General features: G+C 39.6%; 1 protein-coding gene across 1 annotated transcript; it reads right to left on the bottom strand.

Annotated features, from left to right (window-relative positions):
* Window positions 1–14,549: 14,549 nt before the first annotated feature.
* On the bottom strand, window positions 14,550–17,093 carry LOC112180745 (beta-hexosaminidase 2). Its single transcript, XM_024319302.2, has 2 exons — window positions 15,852–17,093; window positions 14,550–15,682 (listed from the first exon to the last, which is right to left on the bottom strand). The coding sequence occupies exons 1-2, from the start codon at window positions 16,630–16,632 to the stop codon at window positions 14,727–14,729; spliced, it is 1,737 nt and encodes a 578-aa protein (XP_024175070.1). The 5' UTR covers window positions 16,633–17,093; the 3' UTR covers window positions 14,550–14,726.
* Window positions 17,094–19,402: the final 2,309 nt, after the last annotated feature.

Below are 19,402 nucleotides of genomic sequence, written 5' to 3'. Positions count from 1 at the left end.
TTTGCAGATTGCAATCAATTCAAGTCTGTCTACGATCGAAATTATGAATAGTAGTACGCACTGTTTACCTTTGAATTTAGAGGATGACTGTCAACTTCATATATATATTTAAATAAAACTTTGATGGGCCCACCACGTTTCTTAAAACCTTTAAATAAACAATAATTGACAGCAAAACTATATGAAAGAGACAGATGCATATGCAAACTTTGACAAACAAAGATAGCAAAGAAAATTGCTAAAGGAAGGAATAAAGGGTACTAATGGTAGGGATTTTGAAAAGATGGGTAGGTAGGAAGGAAAATGAGAAAAAGCTGTGTAAGGGGGAACAAAAATAATACACTGGGGTGTATGAGAAGTATTTTCCCGGATTTGGGGTGTATGAGCATTAACCCTATATATATTTCACGTAAATACACACACACACACACGTAGTCATCCACTCAGAGATGCCACTAATACCAACTATAGTTTTACAAATTATCCTACTCGATCAAAAATCATTTTATAACAAAACATTGTTTTAACTTACCCATGAACTGTTGACGATCAAGTTCATATATTTCAAAACAAAATATTTATTTTTGATAAATATGATTTCACATGCAAACAATTAAATCTATTAAATTAAAACATAACTAATTTAACAACCGAAACACCGTAAGATTTACTCACCTCCATATCCTGATGCATCTTTACACACAAACCGAGACAAGCACATAATCACAACAGTACTCCCAAATCAACATCGTCAAGCATCTAATCACATCAAGATCACACTCAATACAACACTAAGTATACAATCGTTTTAAAGTTTGAAACAAGAGAACTATAAACCGAAAGATACGTTATTCGATACGAAACCTCATCGGAGAACACCAAAGGCCTCTAAAACATTTCTAGGATCAAACCGCCTAAACAATAGGATGATCCAATAGATCCTCACAAATCGTAAATTGAACAAACCAAAACTGCAAATAATCTAACTCAATCAAAAAGTCGCATAAACACAAAAGTAAATATCCCAAATGTTCTTATCGACGAATGGAGGCTAACGGAGCAAAGTACTACCCCTGGAATGGCTGAACGCGCCGCCATAGGCGGCTGCACGTGAAGCCCACATGCTGCCAGGCTGACTTCAAGACCATGAAGATCAACTCCACCAACTTGAAGATCACAACACAAGAAACAACTTTCATAACTGGCACTAAGGCTGATTCGGCCTAGATCAAGCTAGATCATGCCCGAAAAATCATAACCGTTAACCTTTAAACCTTGATTTCTCACTCCACACTTCGAATTGATCTTCAAGGCTTACATGGTTATGATCAGGAGGAGAGCTTCAAAACCTAATCCATTTCATGACTCGCCGTGGCTGAATAAGGGAGATCGCTCTGGGTCGGTGTTGCCTCTTTCTTTTTCCATTCGATCCACCGTTTATGGCTTGAGTCAGTGAAAGCTACTATGTACCATAGGGAGGACAAGGAGGAAAATCTGACCCGATTGGTGCCGGTCCCACCTCTGGAAGACTCCGGAATGTGGAATTGGGTCGGGTCGAGGGTTCTTGGCCGGGTTAAGGGTTTGGGAGAGAGAGAGAGAGAGAGAGAGAGAGAGAGAGAGAGAGAGAGAGAGAGAGAGAGAGAGAGAGAGAGAAATTTTCAGAATTTTCCGAACAGTTTTTGAAAAAGGAAACTTCTGAATTTTTTTGGGGATTTTTTCTATTTATACTAAAATTTCTGAAAATGGAAATGACTTCCGCAGGTCATAACTTCTTCATATGATCTCCAATTTTCACGTGCCGTATGTCCACGAACTCGTGTCGACGCGCTACAACTTTTATGAAGAAAGTTTTTGGATAAACTCAATGAATAAAAAGTCAACCCATTGACTCCTCGAAATAAAATGTTTTCGAGTAATTATTCGTCTGAAACACTTGCACTCCATCCCCAAACCACGAAATCGTCCTAACAATCAACTTACTAATTTCTGAAAAATCATTAGAAATTAATAACGAACTTCCGAGGTATTACAAAAAAAGATTGTGCAAACCAACCAGGCTTATCTCTAAGTGATTGTAGTTCACAACTCTAACATATAATATGCTATCATGCTTCAAACAACCAAGGTTAATCAAGCCCTAATTCTTTCTCATGTCATGGCAAATATTCATACCCAAATTAATTAAGTTTAAGCATAAACATTCAACTCTTAAACTAGCATGTTAAGGTGCCAATGAAAAGTGCATCAAACATAATATTTACATCAATGTCATACAAGATTAGCTAGGGCTTTCAACCCTAGCCCCAACAAACTGACCACTCACTCATAATCAAATACATAAGCTTCAACATGTTTATAAACATCAAACTAAAGAGTAGGGTTAGAGAAGTGACTAGTGATGATCAAGTTGATGATGGTGTAGATGAACTCATGAAGGCATTGACATGGTGCTAATGGTGATGGTGATGATGATTCCTCAAGTGATGTTAGACTCTTCTTCCTTCTCCTTGCTTGATGGTGGAGTATGAGATGTAGAGATTATCGAATGGTCAAGCTTTATGTATGTTGAGGAAAAATATGCACACTGTGAGCGTAAATGTCACCCAACATAATTTCACTCGTATTCATTTAGTGAATAGAGTTTTAATTATTTCGGGTTCGACCCATTCAAGACAGAATGTGTCTCTTAATTATATTCCCTTGTTACAGGGAAACACCCTTTGATTCCATTTATGAGAAAACAATTGTAGGGATGTGTGTTTGTTTATTTGTTTTTGCGACTGCACCCAGATATTTGAATGGGTTGCCTACGTACCCTTGGAGAGGGATCAAGCCACTCGTAGTTCAAGAGTTCCAATGGGTGAATGACCCATTGGAGGGTATGGCTTTTGGAATGTGAATAGTGTTTGGACGAATTTGGTGTAAGTGAACCAGGGATTCGATTTTGGATTTGTTTGGAAAAGCTATGACGTTTCCTAGTGTTTGGTGGAATTTGACTGATGAGGTCAGGGATTCGGATTGGATGAACCAGGGAGTCATGGATTTTATTTGGAAAGGCTGTGACGTTTGACTGATGAGGTCAGGGATTCGGATTGGATGAACCAGGGAGTCAGAGATTTTGTTTGGACTTGCGGTTGCATCTAGGGGATCGCTAGATTGCCTACATACCCTCGGGGAAGGATCAAACCGTTGTAGTTCTTGAGTTTGTATTTCTGGTGTTGGAAGAATTTGACTGGAGTCAATGATTCAATTTAGGACTGGCTGAATTTTGACTGGTGGAGTCAGGGATTCTGTTTGGACTTGTGGTTGCATCTAGTGGGTGTTGCTAGATTGCCTACGTACCCATTGTGGGATCAAACCGACCGTAGTTCATAAGAATTTGTATTTCTGTCAACGGATGTACATATATTTATTTTTTGAATCCGTCAAATGTATTTCTTCTGCAGACGCTGGAATTTAATTTGGGCACCCCGATGTGTTGAATATTTTACTGGGGCGTGTAAATGGGCTTTTGTGTTGTCTCCTCTACTTGTCGATAACAAATCTGACTGGGCCCGAACTTCTGAGGGAAACTGTCTTGAAGTGGACTTTGTAGTGCTTCGGAATTCGTAGGCAAACCCATAAACTGATTTGGACACCCATGTTTTCGTTCTAGACCTTTTAGCTTTGTTTCGCGTCAGGCCCGAATGATTTGGGCACCCATCTTTCTTTCCAGGCCTTTAGCTCTTTTCTTTCCAGGCCTTTAGCTTTATTATGTGTTAGGCCCAATTGAAACGGTCCACTCCATCCATGAGACTAAACTGATCTCTATCAATCTTTACATCAGAAAGTTGGAATCCTTGTTGGCGTAGTTGCCTCGAGCTAATAGAAATCATGTTGGAAGTGAAGCTAGCTCTTGCAGCTCATTTCGGAGAGGGAGACTTGAACTGGGTAAAGCTTTTCAATGGACTTCGATCAATCGAAATACCGATTAAGATTCCCAAATTTATTTCCTTGTTGTTGTTGTCTCAATTCCCCATCACAGCAGTAGATTGATTAGCCGGTGTGCAGGGTTGGAAAGCTGATGCAATTCCTCTTCTGGTACGACCCTTCTGTGAATGCTACAATCCATCAAATATGATTTCCTTTCTTTATTGACCATGTACACCACCTTCAAATATTCAATTATACTTGCCGACATACAGCAAGTTCAAGATGAAATTTTGTCTAAACAATTAAGCTTTGTCTTCTTGTTAATTATGTATGGTACCAGTTCTAGAAACAAAGCTTATTTGTTTCCATTCTGTTGTCTCTTGCTAATCAAACCACTGCTTCAACAAAGAAATATTTTAATCATTCTTTGTTTTGATTCTGAGCATCTGAGCCATGTTCTTCCATCCATAACAATTCGACAAATGCTTTTTATTGATTTTAAAGCTTCTGTCCACACTCAATTGTATTGCTTTAATTTAAACCCTTATGCAGGCTTTGGTTACTTCACTACCGCCAAACTCGACCGCCAATTTTGGGTGACGCTTCTTAGTTGGCATTGCCTGTCAGCTTTGGGTTTTGTATGGCTTGTTTTGAAGGTGGTGATTCAGCAAAGGCTTTGACAGCCGTGCCTCATGTAGATTGTGGCTTTGAAACTCGGCCGTTCATGAACGACCATTTGTTCCAATGCTTAGAAATTGCAGCATATAAGATTGCATTAAGACTCTGGCCATTCATGAAGGACCGTATTTGCCTTAATGCCTCAGACAAAGAAACTTGCAGGAGGTTGTTCATGAACAACCTATTCCAATTCATCAGGGAGAGCTTTGAGCATTGAAATGAGGTCGTTCGTGAACAACCGTTTTGCTTCAATGCGTTAAAGTATTTGCGAGCAGCAACGATGTCATTTCGACGAAGAACTCTAATAACAGTGGTCGTTCATGAACGGCCTATTAGAGCTTTGGAGGTCACAAGACATAGAGGATTAATTGGAGAGGCTTCATAGGGAAGGCAGATGTATACCTGCAGATTGCTTTTCTTTTCTGTGCGTCTTCTCCTCCTCTGCTGCGTATCTTTGTATTTCTCTCTCCTCTGTAGTCTTTTTTGCTCAGTGTTTTCTGCCCTCCGTCTCCCTTCTCTTTGGTGTTGCTGCCTATGTATACTAGTCATTGGATAGGTGCAACCGGATAGTGATAACTTCTTTGAATAACAAGTCTATCCTTATCTTCATGTATATTTGAACTGATCAACAATTTGACCGAGACTTGAATCAAGGAAACAAAGCTAACAGAACATTATCTCCTCTAACTTGACGTTAAAGATAATGGTCTCCTTACTTTGCTCTTTGGACTTGGTCAAAGATGTAACAACTTATCTCAAGTGTGAAATTGAATATGAATGTATTTCTGTTTCTTTTTTTTTTTATGTCTCAACAATGTATATGAAATGAAATGAGTAGATGGAAAAGATGATATTTGGGTAGCGGTAATGGAGATTATGGATTGAAGGTGGTGGTGACTGGGTTTGTGGAGGAGATGCTAGTGGATTGTGTAGAGAATAGAGAGAGAAAAAGATGTAATGGCCAAGTGCATGTAGGTGATGACCTATTCCTGATGAGAAGTGATGCTTAAATAGATGAAGAGAAAGGTGTGAAATGATGATTAGAAGTAAAAGGGAGCAGCTAGGTTATTCAAATGAGCAATGAGGTGGAGTATAAGAGTGGTAATAGATGCCAAAATCAAGGGAAAAGGGTATGGGACTGATGGTGTAGGTTAGATTAGGTAATGATGAGTGAAAGATTGTGATTAAATCCCTAAAAATATGGCAGATTTTTGTGTGCTAGACGAAGACTTTTGGTGGACATAGGGAGTAGAGATGGTGTGGGAAGGAAGAAAGAAATGTATGGTTGATTTGGAACAAAAAAGTTTTGGGATTTGGTTATGATGAAATGATTGTGAATGGATGTAATTGAATAAGTACAATGTTACCACTTGTGCCGCCAAAAGTGGTGGTGCACAGAAATTTCACCGGAATTTAACTTTTTTTCTCCTCTTGTCAAGATTTTCTACAAAACATGGAATTGGATTAGTCAACACTAAATTGGACTTTATAACAAGTAATTTTGATACTTAGAGCTCGCACACACACACACAGATATATATATATATATATATATATATATATATATATATAGACACACACACACACACACACATATATGAATTACGATCCAACACCTCGCTACACAGGCGGAAAACAGGGCAACAAGCAAAACATGCTTGTGTAATAATCTAATAACCAAATCATAACCGTAGTATGGTGACATAAAAATTAAGAAATCATCTAAAAGCACACTTCTTGAAAAGCTCGCATCAATTAGAAATCCATGAATATAAATCTAAACATATCCGTGAAATAGAATGTGATACCCAAGAAATTTGTTATTATTTTTCGAGGATTTTTTTCAGAATTTATTCAGTGATTGTTAGGATGAGTACATAGTTCGGGGTTGATGTGGAAGTATTTCGGATGAATAATTACTCAAAACGTTTTATTTTTGAGGGGGTCAAGATGTTGACTTTTTATTCGTTGAGTTTCTCCAAAAACTTCCTTCACAAGAGTCGTAGAGCGCGTTGATACGAGTTCGTGAACAAGTGGAACACAAAAATCAGAATTCATATGAGAAAGTTATGGTCAGCGGAAGTTTCTACTATTTTGAGAAATTACTGTAAATAGAAGTTACCAAAAATAAAAAATCATTATTTGATATTTTCGAAAGGTTTCCAATTTTGGAAACCCTTTCTCTCTGTTCTCTCTCTTCATAAACCCTAGGATTCGTCAAAAATTGTCCGACCTGACCCGACTTTTTCAGCCGTTCTTCGGTGACGCCACCACCACATACTGATGTGCCTAGTTACTCCCATAGTCCCTACAGGACAGGTTTTCACTTACTCAAGCCATAAACCGGAGATTGAAGAGCTCCGTTTTAGCGACGACGACTCGATCGGGTTTTTCGATTCCGGCAACATCTAGGCTTCAAATCGGTCTCGTTTGGTTGCTGGGAGCATCCTCTTTCGATCCATAGTGGTGGTTTTAATTGATTTGCACCAGAGAAGCTTCAACTCACGGTGAACAGTGGATTCCGGCTTTTGAGCTTGATTCCGACCCATCTAGGCCGAATCGGCCAAAACTCCAGGTATTAAACTTGATCCTTGTGTTAAGCTCTCCTAATTTGGAGGTTGGCACGGCAGCGCGTGGCAGCGCTTCCGACCATGCCTTGGGAAGTTTCTTACTTCATTATCATCTACTCGTCGATACAAGCATTTTGATATATGATATGTAACTTTTGGAGATCGTATGAGCATGTTAGGGTTTTTGGTGTTTTTGATTATCTCGGTTTCCGATCTGTGAGGATCTGACCATTGGATTGACTTGTTTTTTTGACATATTGATCCTAGAAGTGTTTTGGAGAATTTTGGTGGTCTCGGATGAAGTTTTGCCTCTATTGGAGTTACTTTCAGGGTTTTAGTTCAAACGGGGGTTCCAACTTTAATAGCTTTGTGTTTCATGTACTAAGATGAGACCGTATGTGATTAGGTACTCGACGAAGTTGTCTTGGAAGGATATTCTGTGTTTGTGTTATCTTTGTTTTATATAGAAGATGCAGCAGGATTTTGAGGTGAGTAATCTCACAATGTTCATTTACGAACGGAAATTACCTTATCGTTTTGGGAGTTATTTATTTAATTGCAAACTATAGTTGGTATTAGTTGCATTCCTGAGTGAATAACTACGTGTGTGTGTACGTGAAATATATGTGTATTGGTGATTTTATTGTGATATAAGCAATAGGTGTGAGTGGGTTCATTTATTGTTTTGGGGTATAACTTTCGGGAAACAATATATTGTGGGAAATGATATTTTCTATTGTTTTGAAACGTGTTTGAGGATTTAGGAGTCACAGGTTGTGATTTCTCCTTTGAGTTTTAGGTAAAATTTTCAGGTTCAGTGTGACCATTTTAAATGTTTCTGACGACCGGTGGTCTGAGGATTTGGAAGTCACAGGTTATGATTTCTTCTTTTGAGATTTAGGTAACATTTTGGGTCCAGCGTGACTCGTTTGATGTTTTGATCTAAGGGTCAGGTTGGCCTAAGGATCCGGGGTTGCAGGTTGTGACCTCAGGTAATATATCGAGAATCACGCTTTTGGCTGGGTGAGTGGTTACGGTCTGCCATCGTATCTCATGAATCTAAGTAGGTTACTTATGAATCCTGGGTACACATTTTTGTCCAGGTTGGACCAAAGTATCATATTTAATTTGTTAGGTTAACATTTTCTATGATTTTGTCATGGGGTGACTTGCTGTATTGTCCTTTTGGGAAAAGGTGTTGAGTTTTGGAAGGATTCATTGTGTGAGTTGCTTCTTTGAGTTTTATTGTCTAGGTTGGACCAGATTTTCATATTGATTTGTTAGGTTAACATTTTATATGATTTTGTCACGGTGTGACTTGTATTGTTTCTTTTGGGAAAAGAATGTTGAGTTTTTAAGGAATCATGGTGTGTGTTTTTTTTACCTTAAGTTGAAAGGCTTTCCTCGAAATTTGTGTGTGTTGCTTCCTTAAATTGAATCGGTGGATTCCTCTTGATTTTGGTGTGAGTTATTTTCTTTGAGTTGAAAGGTTTGCCTCGTTATTCGTGTGGTTGTGTGGTTTTTGTATTTGAGTTTACTCATACAAGCTTTCAAAAGGTTACCAGGTTTATTGTGTGGTAACCAGGTGCACTATTCGATGGTGTAGGGGTTAATCCTGCATGTCAGGGTAATCACGGGTGAAGTTGAGTTCTAGTAGCAGTTGTATGGGTAGGAAGCGAATTTTGTGGTTTTACTGTTGTTAAGACTTCCGTTATGTAGTGAGCTCTAAGGAGTATTTACTTATTATTTTGTTGTTGCAACTTAATTCGTAAACTTGTGTAATATAATATATGACACTACGGAGCGAGTCTATATTGACATTGTGTGTTCAAGGCATCAGTATGTACTTGGTTTAAAAGGAAAAAGTTTTTCAGGTATTTTGTATTGATAACTGAACTGTTCACGTCCGGTATAATTGTGAGATTATCTTAATTTTTAATTGTTTTGAAAATCAAGGAGTGACATAGAAATAATTTCTAAAATTCAACAATGATCCGAAACTCAAAAATCAAAACTGAAGTTACTCCATAACATTTATCCCAAATCATACTCAAAAGTCAAATCGAAGTATCCAAATATGAAAATCCGCTAAAGCATGACCAAACCAAAAATCATAATTCAATTATTCAAACTCCGAAGTACCTATCAGAAATTAATAATACTAATAATAATAACGAAAAATAAATATTTCTCATTTCAAATCTTTCAATATGAAAATCCGCTGAATAAAAATAAAATCAAAATTTATCAATGAAACTCCATAGTGAAATTAACGTAAAAGATAATTAATTCGACGATAGAAATTGCATGCACAGTATATGGATAAGTAAACCATCCGTAGGGTCCTCATTGAGCGATGGTTCTAAACATCGTTCTGTACACAATGACATCTTATAATTGACAATTCGAAGGATCGCAAACTAGATTCAAATTTGGAATGTAACCTGGAAACCCCCTTATTATAAATTGTCAGAAAAATATCAAAATATGAATTCATATCAGAATCGGTTCAAACTTCAAGGGTTTCATCGTCCCACTATTTCTAATAACTTCATGAAAAATGGAGACAATCCGACAGTCGGATTTCACAAATTGAAACCTAAAAATCCAAAATGATAACAAAACTAATTGACCAACTACGTTCAAAGTTTGTGTAAGAAATTATATCAACGTGATCAGACCAACAAAACTATACAAAATGTCAGAAAAGGCAGCACACGCTGCTATGAATGGCTGCGCATGAACACTACGCGCTGCTGCTTCTAACTCTGATTCGAGTTGCAACATCTATACTAAAAAATTCACAACAACAAGCTCAACCACTTCTCTGACTACATCGAAGTCCAATTATGCCTAGAAAACTTGGAATTTACCTTAAAATATTCAGAAAGCCCGAAACTTTAAATTGTCGATTCTCCTTCCTACAACCAAATGGATGCCTGGTGGCTTGGTGGGCTCGAACCGCGACAAAGAGGGCTTCCAAAAGCAAGTGGTGGCGCGACATGAGGTGGTTGGAGCATAGAGTTCTGATCGGGTCATGGTGCATGGCCTGTAAAAACAAAAGGCTTCGATGCACTTCAATCAACGGTGGTTGACGAAAAATGAGGCTAGAAACCTTGTCTGCGTGAGGAGGCGCTCTAAATGAGACCGATGAATTGATCTAGAATGGTCGGACAGTGGAGAACCTACCGGATTTTGCTATCTGGTTGGGTCCGCTAGTCGGGTCAATGGGAGATTGGTTTGTTAGGGTTTCCATACCGAAATGGAATGCCACTATGGTAACTTGCCATTTATAGTAGGGTTTTCTAAAATAGTAACTGAAGCTTCTCATAGCATAACTTTTTGACGTCCTCTACAACTTTCTTGAAGGAAGTTTTCTAAAAAAAAATGAGCAAAAAAAAAAAAAAGAGTCAACTTTGGAGCCCCTAAATGTTCGCAATAAAGGGAAAAATTAAAGGTTTTTGTCATTTACCATCTAAATGATCAATAAATAGGTAAGTCTAGGTACATACGATGCATAACATTATAGGCTATGGAAGCCAAGGAGTGCAGCTGGATTGGTTAGGGTGCAGCTTACTTGTATGTTGGGTCGCTCGTTCTATGTTAGCGGCGGCTTGCCGATACAATTGTTTATTGAGCTTCCATGGCGGTTTCGATTGCTTGACTTGCATTGTGGTTCAGTATTGGCAGCAAGCAAGGTTGGGCCTTGTGGGTTGGTCTACTTGTTAGGTATGGGGTGACGTCTCCTAAGCCTCAATTAGAGTGGCTCATCGTTCTTAGGCCTACCTCTGTTAGTGGAGGGCTTGTCTACGTATCAGTCATTGGGTCCTCTCTTAGGCCTGCATCTATAGTTGGGTTAGATCAATTGACTAAGGAAAGTGTCTTGCCACCCTCAATTTATACTTAATATTTAGAGTTTTTGAAGCCTACATACTATGAAGTGCTGTTACGTACAATTAGTTAAAGAGGAACGTCGAGTACCATAATTGAGTGCATTGGCAAATGGTTTCTTGCTTAATTTAATTTTACGCAAGAGACATAGTTATTGTCTCGTAGACTTACTAGATAAATGAGCCTAAATGTTTTTGTGGATGATATTGGTTCTTTCCAAACTATTTTGACATTGATGTAGGTCGCAAGTATAGAAAATTATTGTATGTGTTATTCTGGATTTGAGATTAATTAAATCTTTTCTTCAGCTAAAAAAAAGTAGTTCGGACTTATTGCTAAAATTTCACCAAAAAACCATCATTTATGTTATCAGATGAGTCATGTTTTGAAGAAAATAAGTCGCTTTCATTATTTGTTATCGTTAGAGTACCACATTGTAACGTCCCGAACCTAAATTTACCAGTTTACGAGTCTTTCGATCGGTAAACGACATTTACATCTACGTTTCGACATTTTAGGGGGCCTTAAAAGTTGACTTTTTGTTCGGGTCAAAATTTGAGAAAATGTTTATCATGAAAGTTGTAGAGAACGTTAAACCGAGCGCGTGCATATGTGGTACGTAAAAATCGGAGTTCGTATGCCAAAGTTATAAGCAAAAAGGTAAAATTACTGTTCATAGTAATTTATCTATAAATAGCCAAATTACTATGGTAAGTTTCCATTTCCGGAAACTTACTGAGGTCTCTGTCTTCTCTCTCCCCGATTCTCTCTTTTTCTCCTACCTCTTCACCATTTTCCGGCCATAACTCCTTTATCCGGCGACGGATTATGATGTTTAAGATGTCGTTGGAAAGATCTCTTCCTTCTCTTCATTTCTGGATCTGTTTGGTAGCTTAATTTGAACTGTGGAAGGTGCAGCAACGAGAAGAAGAGGACGGTCACTGTAGCATATTGAGGTTATTGCCGGTTTCTCCCGATTCTGGCCACCACAAACGACAAAACTTAGTCCTTGGGAGCGCTTTGCGACATAGATGATGCTCCCAAAGTATTTTACAGCGATTTGACGCGAGAAGGAAGAATCGAAGATTTGAAATTCTGGGTTACTATTCACAATTCGGGTTCAAACTTCTCCTTAATTGTTGAGGTACTTCTAGTCGTTTTCTGGATTTGTTGTAGTTGAGAAAGATGCTTAGAATGTTGAGTTGATAATGTTGGTAAAATTTGGTAGCCAGATATAGTGGTTGACCGGCGGCGCATGGGGCCAGCCGCAGCCGCTTGTGGCGGCGCGTGAGGGCGCGTCCGGCCTTTCCTGGTGAGTTGTTTTGGTCTATTGAGTAGTATATATTGTTACGAATTTATGGATAGGTGTTTGGTGGAAATTGGAGGAGGTTTGGATATTAATCGGAATTTCCGTAGTTCAATAGTTTGGCTATAGATTTATGAGAATTCCAATATTGGATTTCTCTCAGTTTTGCCCTAGAAACCTTCAATTAAAGAATTGGTGCAAATGATAAAGTTTTGGTTTAATCAGAAAAGAAATAGAAATGTTAATTTATGAGGATTTGATGTGGGAATCGTATTTAATTTCCGGATCGTTATTCACGAATTATAATTGTATACAGGGCGACGTGCCGAGCTACTGCTCGATGTAGGAAACCGGTAGCGTGGTCGCCTAAATAGTACTGTGAGTGGACATTTATTTTAAATTAAATGTGCATACAGTATATTATTATTTTCTAATTAAGGTTTAATTTATTATTTGAATTATTGAGTGTTATGATTTTCTGAGCTTGATTTCTTGAGATTTTTTTATGCTCTATGAGTTACGGGATTTTTAGTGGATTTCCTTCCCGAGGGCTTTCAATAGATTTTTAAGCTATTTATTTATGAGTTATTGAGTTGGGAAATGATTTTCGGGAAGTGACTGATTAAGAAAATATTCTGAGAATTAATGATTTCGAATATCGATTTATATGGTGATTTACGAGTATGAATGATTTAGCAAATATTTGAGCATGATCGAATTATCGAGATTTCTTGAGTTTTGAGTTCCGCACTTATCAGCTTTGAAGTTTTATTGAGATTTCTTTCCGAAAGCATTTATTGATTTACAGAGGATTTATGCTTTCGAGGATTTATTGAGATATTGAGTTTTGAGTTATCGAGATATTCTTAAGTTATGCTTTCGGTGAATTATTGATGACTTATTGGATTAATAACGGGTTTCCTTCCGAAAGCAATTATTTTAAGGAGGTTGATTCCAATTTATTGAGGAGGCAACTAAGTCAGCGCATGCATGCATTACCTAGTCGGCAGTCCCTTCTAGGTAATAGTCTGGTCGGCAGTCCATGCATTTCAGATTACATCCCGGTTGGCAGTTCCTTCCGATGCATCACCTGGTTGGCATTCCCTTCCAGATGACATGAGGTAGTCAGTTGGCAGTCCATTCTAACTACCTGTGGCTAGATGGCAGTCCCTTCCGATGCGTCACCTGGTTGGCAGTCCCTTCTAGATGACATAGGGTAATCAGTTAGCAGTCCCTTCTAACTACCTGTGGCTAGTTGGCAGTCCCTTCTACCCACCGCCTCCTATTCCTGTTGGCAGTCCCTTCCGATGCGTCATCTGGGTGGTAGTCCCTCTCAGATGGCATGAGATGATTAGACAGCAGTCATTTCTAATCATCAAATTAATGAGTTTTCTTGAAAAGGATTGAGTTGGAAATATTGTGAAATCTCGCTGAATGTCGATTTTGTTAACAAGATATTTGAAATATGATTACTTATATGAGGGATTGGAGATTTTAAGAGATCGCAAGATGTTATATTTTACGTGATTAAGATTGCAGTAAAGATGATGATTAAGAGTATTTCCAAGATTGTTACTGCATGCGAGTTTTTAGAGAATAATTTGGGAAAACATTAAGTTTTACTTATACATCTGAAATTACTTATTTTCGTCCACTGACTCTAACGGTTTTTAAATGTTTTCCCCTGGGCCCTTCAGTTTCAAATGCCCAGTTTGCAGGCCAGTTTAGCTTGAGGTCGAGCGTACATGGGGTTGAGGCATAGCTGTCATAGCTTCCGCATTTTAAAAATATCTGTCATTTATCTTGTATTCTATTCTCTTGTACGCCTGTACATTAGATTGCTCTGATAACCTATGAGATTAATATTCTTAAGTTCATAATTGTTTTGTGTTATGGGAGGTGTTGTGGTATAGGGAGCAGGATGGCTCCAGAAGATTAAGGTTAGATTAATAATGTTTTTCTACAGGTTTTGGGTAGTCCACTTTTAGAGGGAGTTCCGCCAAATTTTTTGGTAGAATTTCTTCTAAGGTGGGCCCCGCATGACCACTCCAATCCAAGACAAGTCTTGTTACACCAATCGTATGGACTTAGACTTGATATACATGGTTAAACGCTAGGAAAAATAACAAATATCACTCATTAAAAAGTGTGTCTACCGTAATATATATTGTAAGACGCAACACACTACGATCTTCTAAGAGTATCCCCCTGACATCTTCGTTTTTTTTTTTTTATCGAAGAATTATGTTTACTGAAGGAAGCCTTAAACAGGCTGATTACAATCTGATTGTAGAACGTCCAGAATGCATTCTGGAGCCTTTTCAGTCCAAACTGATGTATAGTGATCATCAATAGCAATACTAGCTAGCCTATGAGCCCAATGAATTAACAGTGTTGCACATCCCTGAATTCTTAATACACCATAGTGGCTGAATAGGTTCAGCTCTAACACCTCTAGCCACGATTCTACTCCTCCATTCATTGAGGCGATCAGTTGCCTCCGCAAATCTCTTCGTACCCTTATCATCCCGGTTCCCTGACCACAATGACTCTGCCATTGCTGAAGTTCGTGGCCAAATTCGTGCATCCAAAACTGTTGGATCTGCTTGCTCAGACCAAAGCGCCACCTCTCCACCTAAAACCAATTTAGCCTCGTCTTCAGTTAGACCATATGTTATATCATAATTATATATGGTTTGCCATGTTTTGAAAGGCCCGCACCATGACCCTCCATCTTTTGCGTGACTACCTGTTTGTTGATCATATATGCTATCGTTCCCAAGAAAGTCACCGTGACCACAATCTAAGTAGTAAAATTCTGAGGATGACACGATTGTACGATATCCAGAAGACACAATTCGTTTAGTGTTGTTGTGTCCATTGTTCCATGTTTGTAAGATGGTATTCTCACGGGGAAGAGCTGCTGATTGCACCTTAATGTTATCATCTAGTAACACGTCTTCCCAGTATACAACTGTCTTGTTATGAGATACAATGTAAGGGAATGTGGAATTGACAAAAAGCTCAAGTAGCTGACTCAGAGTTCCTCCCCTCGATAAGAATGATTGAATGGTTGGATCCGCTTTCCAACAACCTGGTACGATCTCATCAGCACCCCCGTGGTAAAATGGTTCAGGGAATAATGTCGCCACATCATGGATTACGTTTTTGAGCACTTGATAGGTCTTGGGGTTCAAAGGATTTAGATGACCTGTTCCTGGTTCGGACGCGAGTCGGTCACCCCAATCAACTCCTGCTGGCCACCAGAACATATTTGCACATGATACTATATCGGGATAGGCTGCAGCCCATGATCCTGTATGGCCTGTATGCAAATTTCAAAACAATAATTCAAATTAGTCTCTGCCTATTTGATTTAAATCTTCTCTATGAAAGTGAGAATCCAGTGAGTTTATAGTAACATTTCTTATGCGTTCTATTTCATAAAATATTTCACTTGGAGAGCTAAGCAGGTGGAAGGATCGAAAACTAACCAGGTGAGTCGATTTCCGGGAGAACCCTGACACCATGCTCCAAACCGAACTCCACAATCTTTGTGACATCAGCGGGAGAGTACTGCATACTGGATCCATAAGATCCCTTGGAGGCCAATTCAGGCTCCGAAGGCACGAGTAGCGGGAAAGAGTGGGAGTCAGTGATGTGCCAATGAAACACATTGAGCTTATTGGCGCTCATGGTCTCGATGGTCCTAAGTAAATCCTCAACTCCGTAGTAGTTCCTAGAGGTGTCGAGCATGAGCCCTCTATGCCCGAACAGTGGGGAGTCCCACACGTACACCCCAACCGCCACGAGCGAGGGATTCCCCCACACCAGCTGCGACAATGTCTCGAGACCCCTCATGGCGCCCCACGCAGTCTGGGCCGTCAGATGGGCGGCTCCCCCGGCGGCGGGGATGGTAAGTGTGTACGACTCGTCCACGCCATGGTGAAGGGGAGCAGTGAGGTCCGCAACCGTGATGGCGAGGGTCAGCAATGGCGGCGCAGAAGTGTTGATGCGGACGGAGGAGGAGGGGTTCACCAGGGGGCGGTGGTGCTCGCTGAGAATAAGATGCAGGTAGCGTTTGGCGGCGGACGACAGGTAGCGATGATCTGGAGATAAGATGTTGAAATTAGGGGAGAGGGGGTTGGCCTGCGGCTCAGGCCACGAGAAGTTTCTCGGCATGGGCCAGACATTGATGGATCCGGATTGGGAAGAACCGGAGATCGGAGAAGCCAATAACAAGCCTAGGATAGAGAGAGAGATGATGAAGAGCATGTTGTTGACTTGTTGTGTGGTTGTTGGAAGTTGGAAGTTGGAAGTTGATTGTTGGCAGATGGAGACACGGCCGGTGAGTTGAGGAAGACGCAAGTGAGGGGTTGGTTAAATACCAAGAGAAACGACTCTGCCGACCGGGGGAAATTATTAGGCCTTTGTTGCCTAGTGATTTGGCCTTTTCCTTTTAACTCTGCGCTCCACGGCCGTTCGCTATTGGAAAAATTCGTTACTATTTATTATACCTTGACAGAATTATATTCTATATCCAATGCCGTCGCGGTCAACTTACCGGCCCGATTGTATCCAACAAAATTGTTTGGCGATGAACCAATTTCCACCATTTTGATGCTTCTTCTACCTTGTTTGGCGATTTGGACAACCGGACTGCTTTCCCGGTATCACGTTTGTGAACATTTTTTTTATAAAATTTCGAGAACACCTGCTGAAACCCATCGTCCTTGACCACTCTATTTGTTTGGCATTACTATCGAGTTGAACATCATAGTCATGGATACAAATTGGTAATTCTGAGCTTTTTTTCTGATTCCTGGATGACTCTTGAGAAAATGTTATGTCACCTTGGTCTGAGAATGAAAGCCGTGGAGTTCTCTTATAAGTTTCAACGAAAAGTATTTCTTATTGTCTTCGATTAATTACATTTATGATTTATGTAGTAATATTCCTTGCCTGGCTTTGATATTAGATTGCTTTTGCTTTGTCTCATCTTACGGTTGATTTGGTTTGTAGTCATCATCAGAAAGGATTTCTTCTGATTTGGAATAGAGCACTTCGGGAACCTGATCCTGGAGATCATGAGGAATTCTATGATTCTGTTTAGTGTTGCTGTCATAAACATTGTATTCATTGCCAATGAAAACAATTTTTTTTGCTGTCATACCCTATTATGCATTATGGAAGAAACTGTTGTGATGTGATTAATGAGTACTTTTCTTTCCCCTGGAGCACACATAACTTGGTTTGAAAAGGGGCAAAACAATTTATTTTTCACGATGCCTCCTTCAAGCTTTTTTTTTCTTTGGTCCCAATGTCCCAGCAATCAAATAAGACACGATTGAGAGAATGAATTTTTCTGATATATAATTACACTCATTCTATGGTGTATATAAACAGATTAAAATCGTACTACAACTATTGTGTACTACTGTACTACATAACATATACAAGGTAAGTAGTTACAACAATATATTCCCTTGTAGTCTATTCCTAATAGGGAATGATGACTCACACTAACACTCCCCCTCAAGTTGGCGCATATACATCAACCATGCCCAACTTGCTTAGTGAGTCATAAAACGCCTTCCTGGAAACTCCTTTGGTAAGTACATCTGCAAGTTGCTCTTCAGTTGGAACAAAAGGAAAGCTAATGATTTTGGCATCTAGCTTCTCCTTTATAAAGTGACGATCAACCTCCACATGCTTAGTACGATCATGCTGTACTGGATTCTGTGATATGTCAATAGCTGCCTTGTTGTCACAATACAACTGCATGGAATTTTTGAGTATGAAACCCAGATCACTTAACAGATTTCTCAGCCACAACAATTCACACACTCCGTGAGCCATACCTCTATACTCGGCCTCAGCACTAGAACGTGCCACAACTTTCTGTTTCTTACTCTTCCATGTAACCAAATGACCTCGCACAAAGGTAAAGTAACCTGATGTCGACCTCTTGTCTGTAATATTTCCAGCCTAATCTGCATCTGTGAAGCCACAAACCTCAAGAACGTTGTTGTGTTTAGAAAATAGTACTCCCCTACCTGGAGCTGACTTCAAGTACTTTAGAATTCGCATAACAGCGTCCATGTGACTCTCACTCGGATTATGCATGAACTGACTCACCACACTCACTGCATACGCAACGTCTGGTCTGGTATGAGCCAAATAAATCAAGTGCCCAACTAACCTCTGATAGCTAGCTCGATCAGTAGGTACCTGATCTGGATACTCAGCTAAACCATGGTTCTGCTCAATAGGAGTGTCAATAGGTCTGCAATCCAACAAACCTGTCTCTGTCAGCAAGTCAAGAACATACTTCCTTTGGCACAGATAGATTCTTTCTCTCCCCCTGGCTACCTCAATTCCTAAGAAGTACTTAAGCTCTCCCAAGTCCTTCATCTCAAACTCAGAGGCTAGCTGTCTCTGCAGTCTATCCATCTCAACAGTGTCATTACCAGTGATTACCATATCATGCACATAGATAATTAGAGCTGTTACCTTCCCCTGTTGATGCTTGAGAAACAATGTATGGTCTGAGTTGCTCTGCCTGTAACCAACCTTCCGCATGAACTGTGCAAATCTTCCAAACTAAGCACGAGGTGACTGTTTGAGACCATACAGAGACTTTCTCAATTTGCATACAAACTCACCAGGATAAGCAACTACATACCCTGGTGGGAGGCTCATGCATACTTCCTCGGGTAACTCTCCATGAAGAAATGCATTCTTGGCATCAAACTGTCGAAGTGACCAGTTTAAACTAGCAGCGAACGAGAGCAGAACCAGAATAGTATTCATCTTGGCAACATGAGTAAAAGTTTCATCATAGTATATACCATACGTCTGAGTAAATCCCTTTGCTACAAGACGTGCTTTGTATCGATTCACTGATCCATCTGCATTATGCTTCACAGTAAACACCCAACGACAGCCTACAGCCTTCTTGCCTTGTGGTGGAGGCACAAGTTGCCAAGTACTGTTCTTCTGCAACGCCTCCATCTCTTCATCCATAGCCTTCCTCCACTTTGGA

This window comes from Rosa chinensis, chromosome 7 (assembly GCF_002994745.2).
Source record: "Rosa chinensis cultivar Old Blush chromosome 7, RchiOBHm-V2, whole genome shotgun sequence".
Taxonomy (NCBI): Eukaryota; Viridiplantae; Streptophyta; class Magnoliopsida; order Rosales; family Rosaceae; genus Rosa; species Rosa chinensis.
Note: the sequence above shows the minus strand (reverse complement) of the source record. Positions and strands in the feature narration are given on the sequence as shown.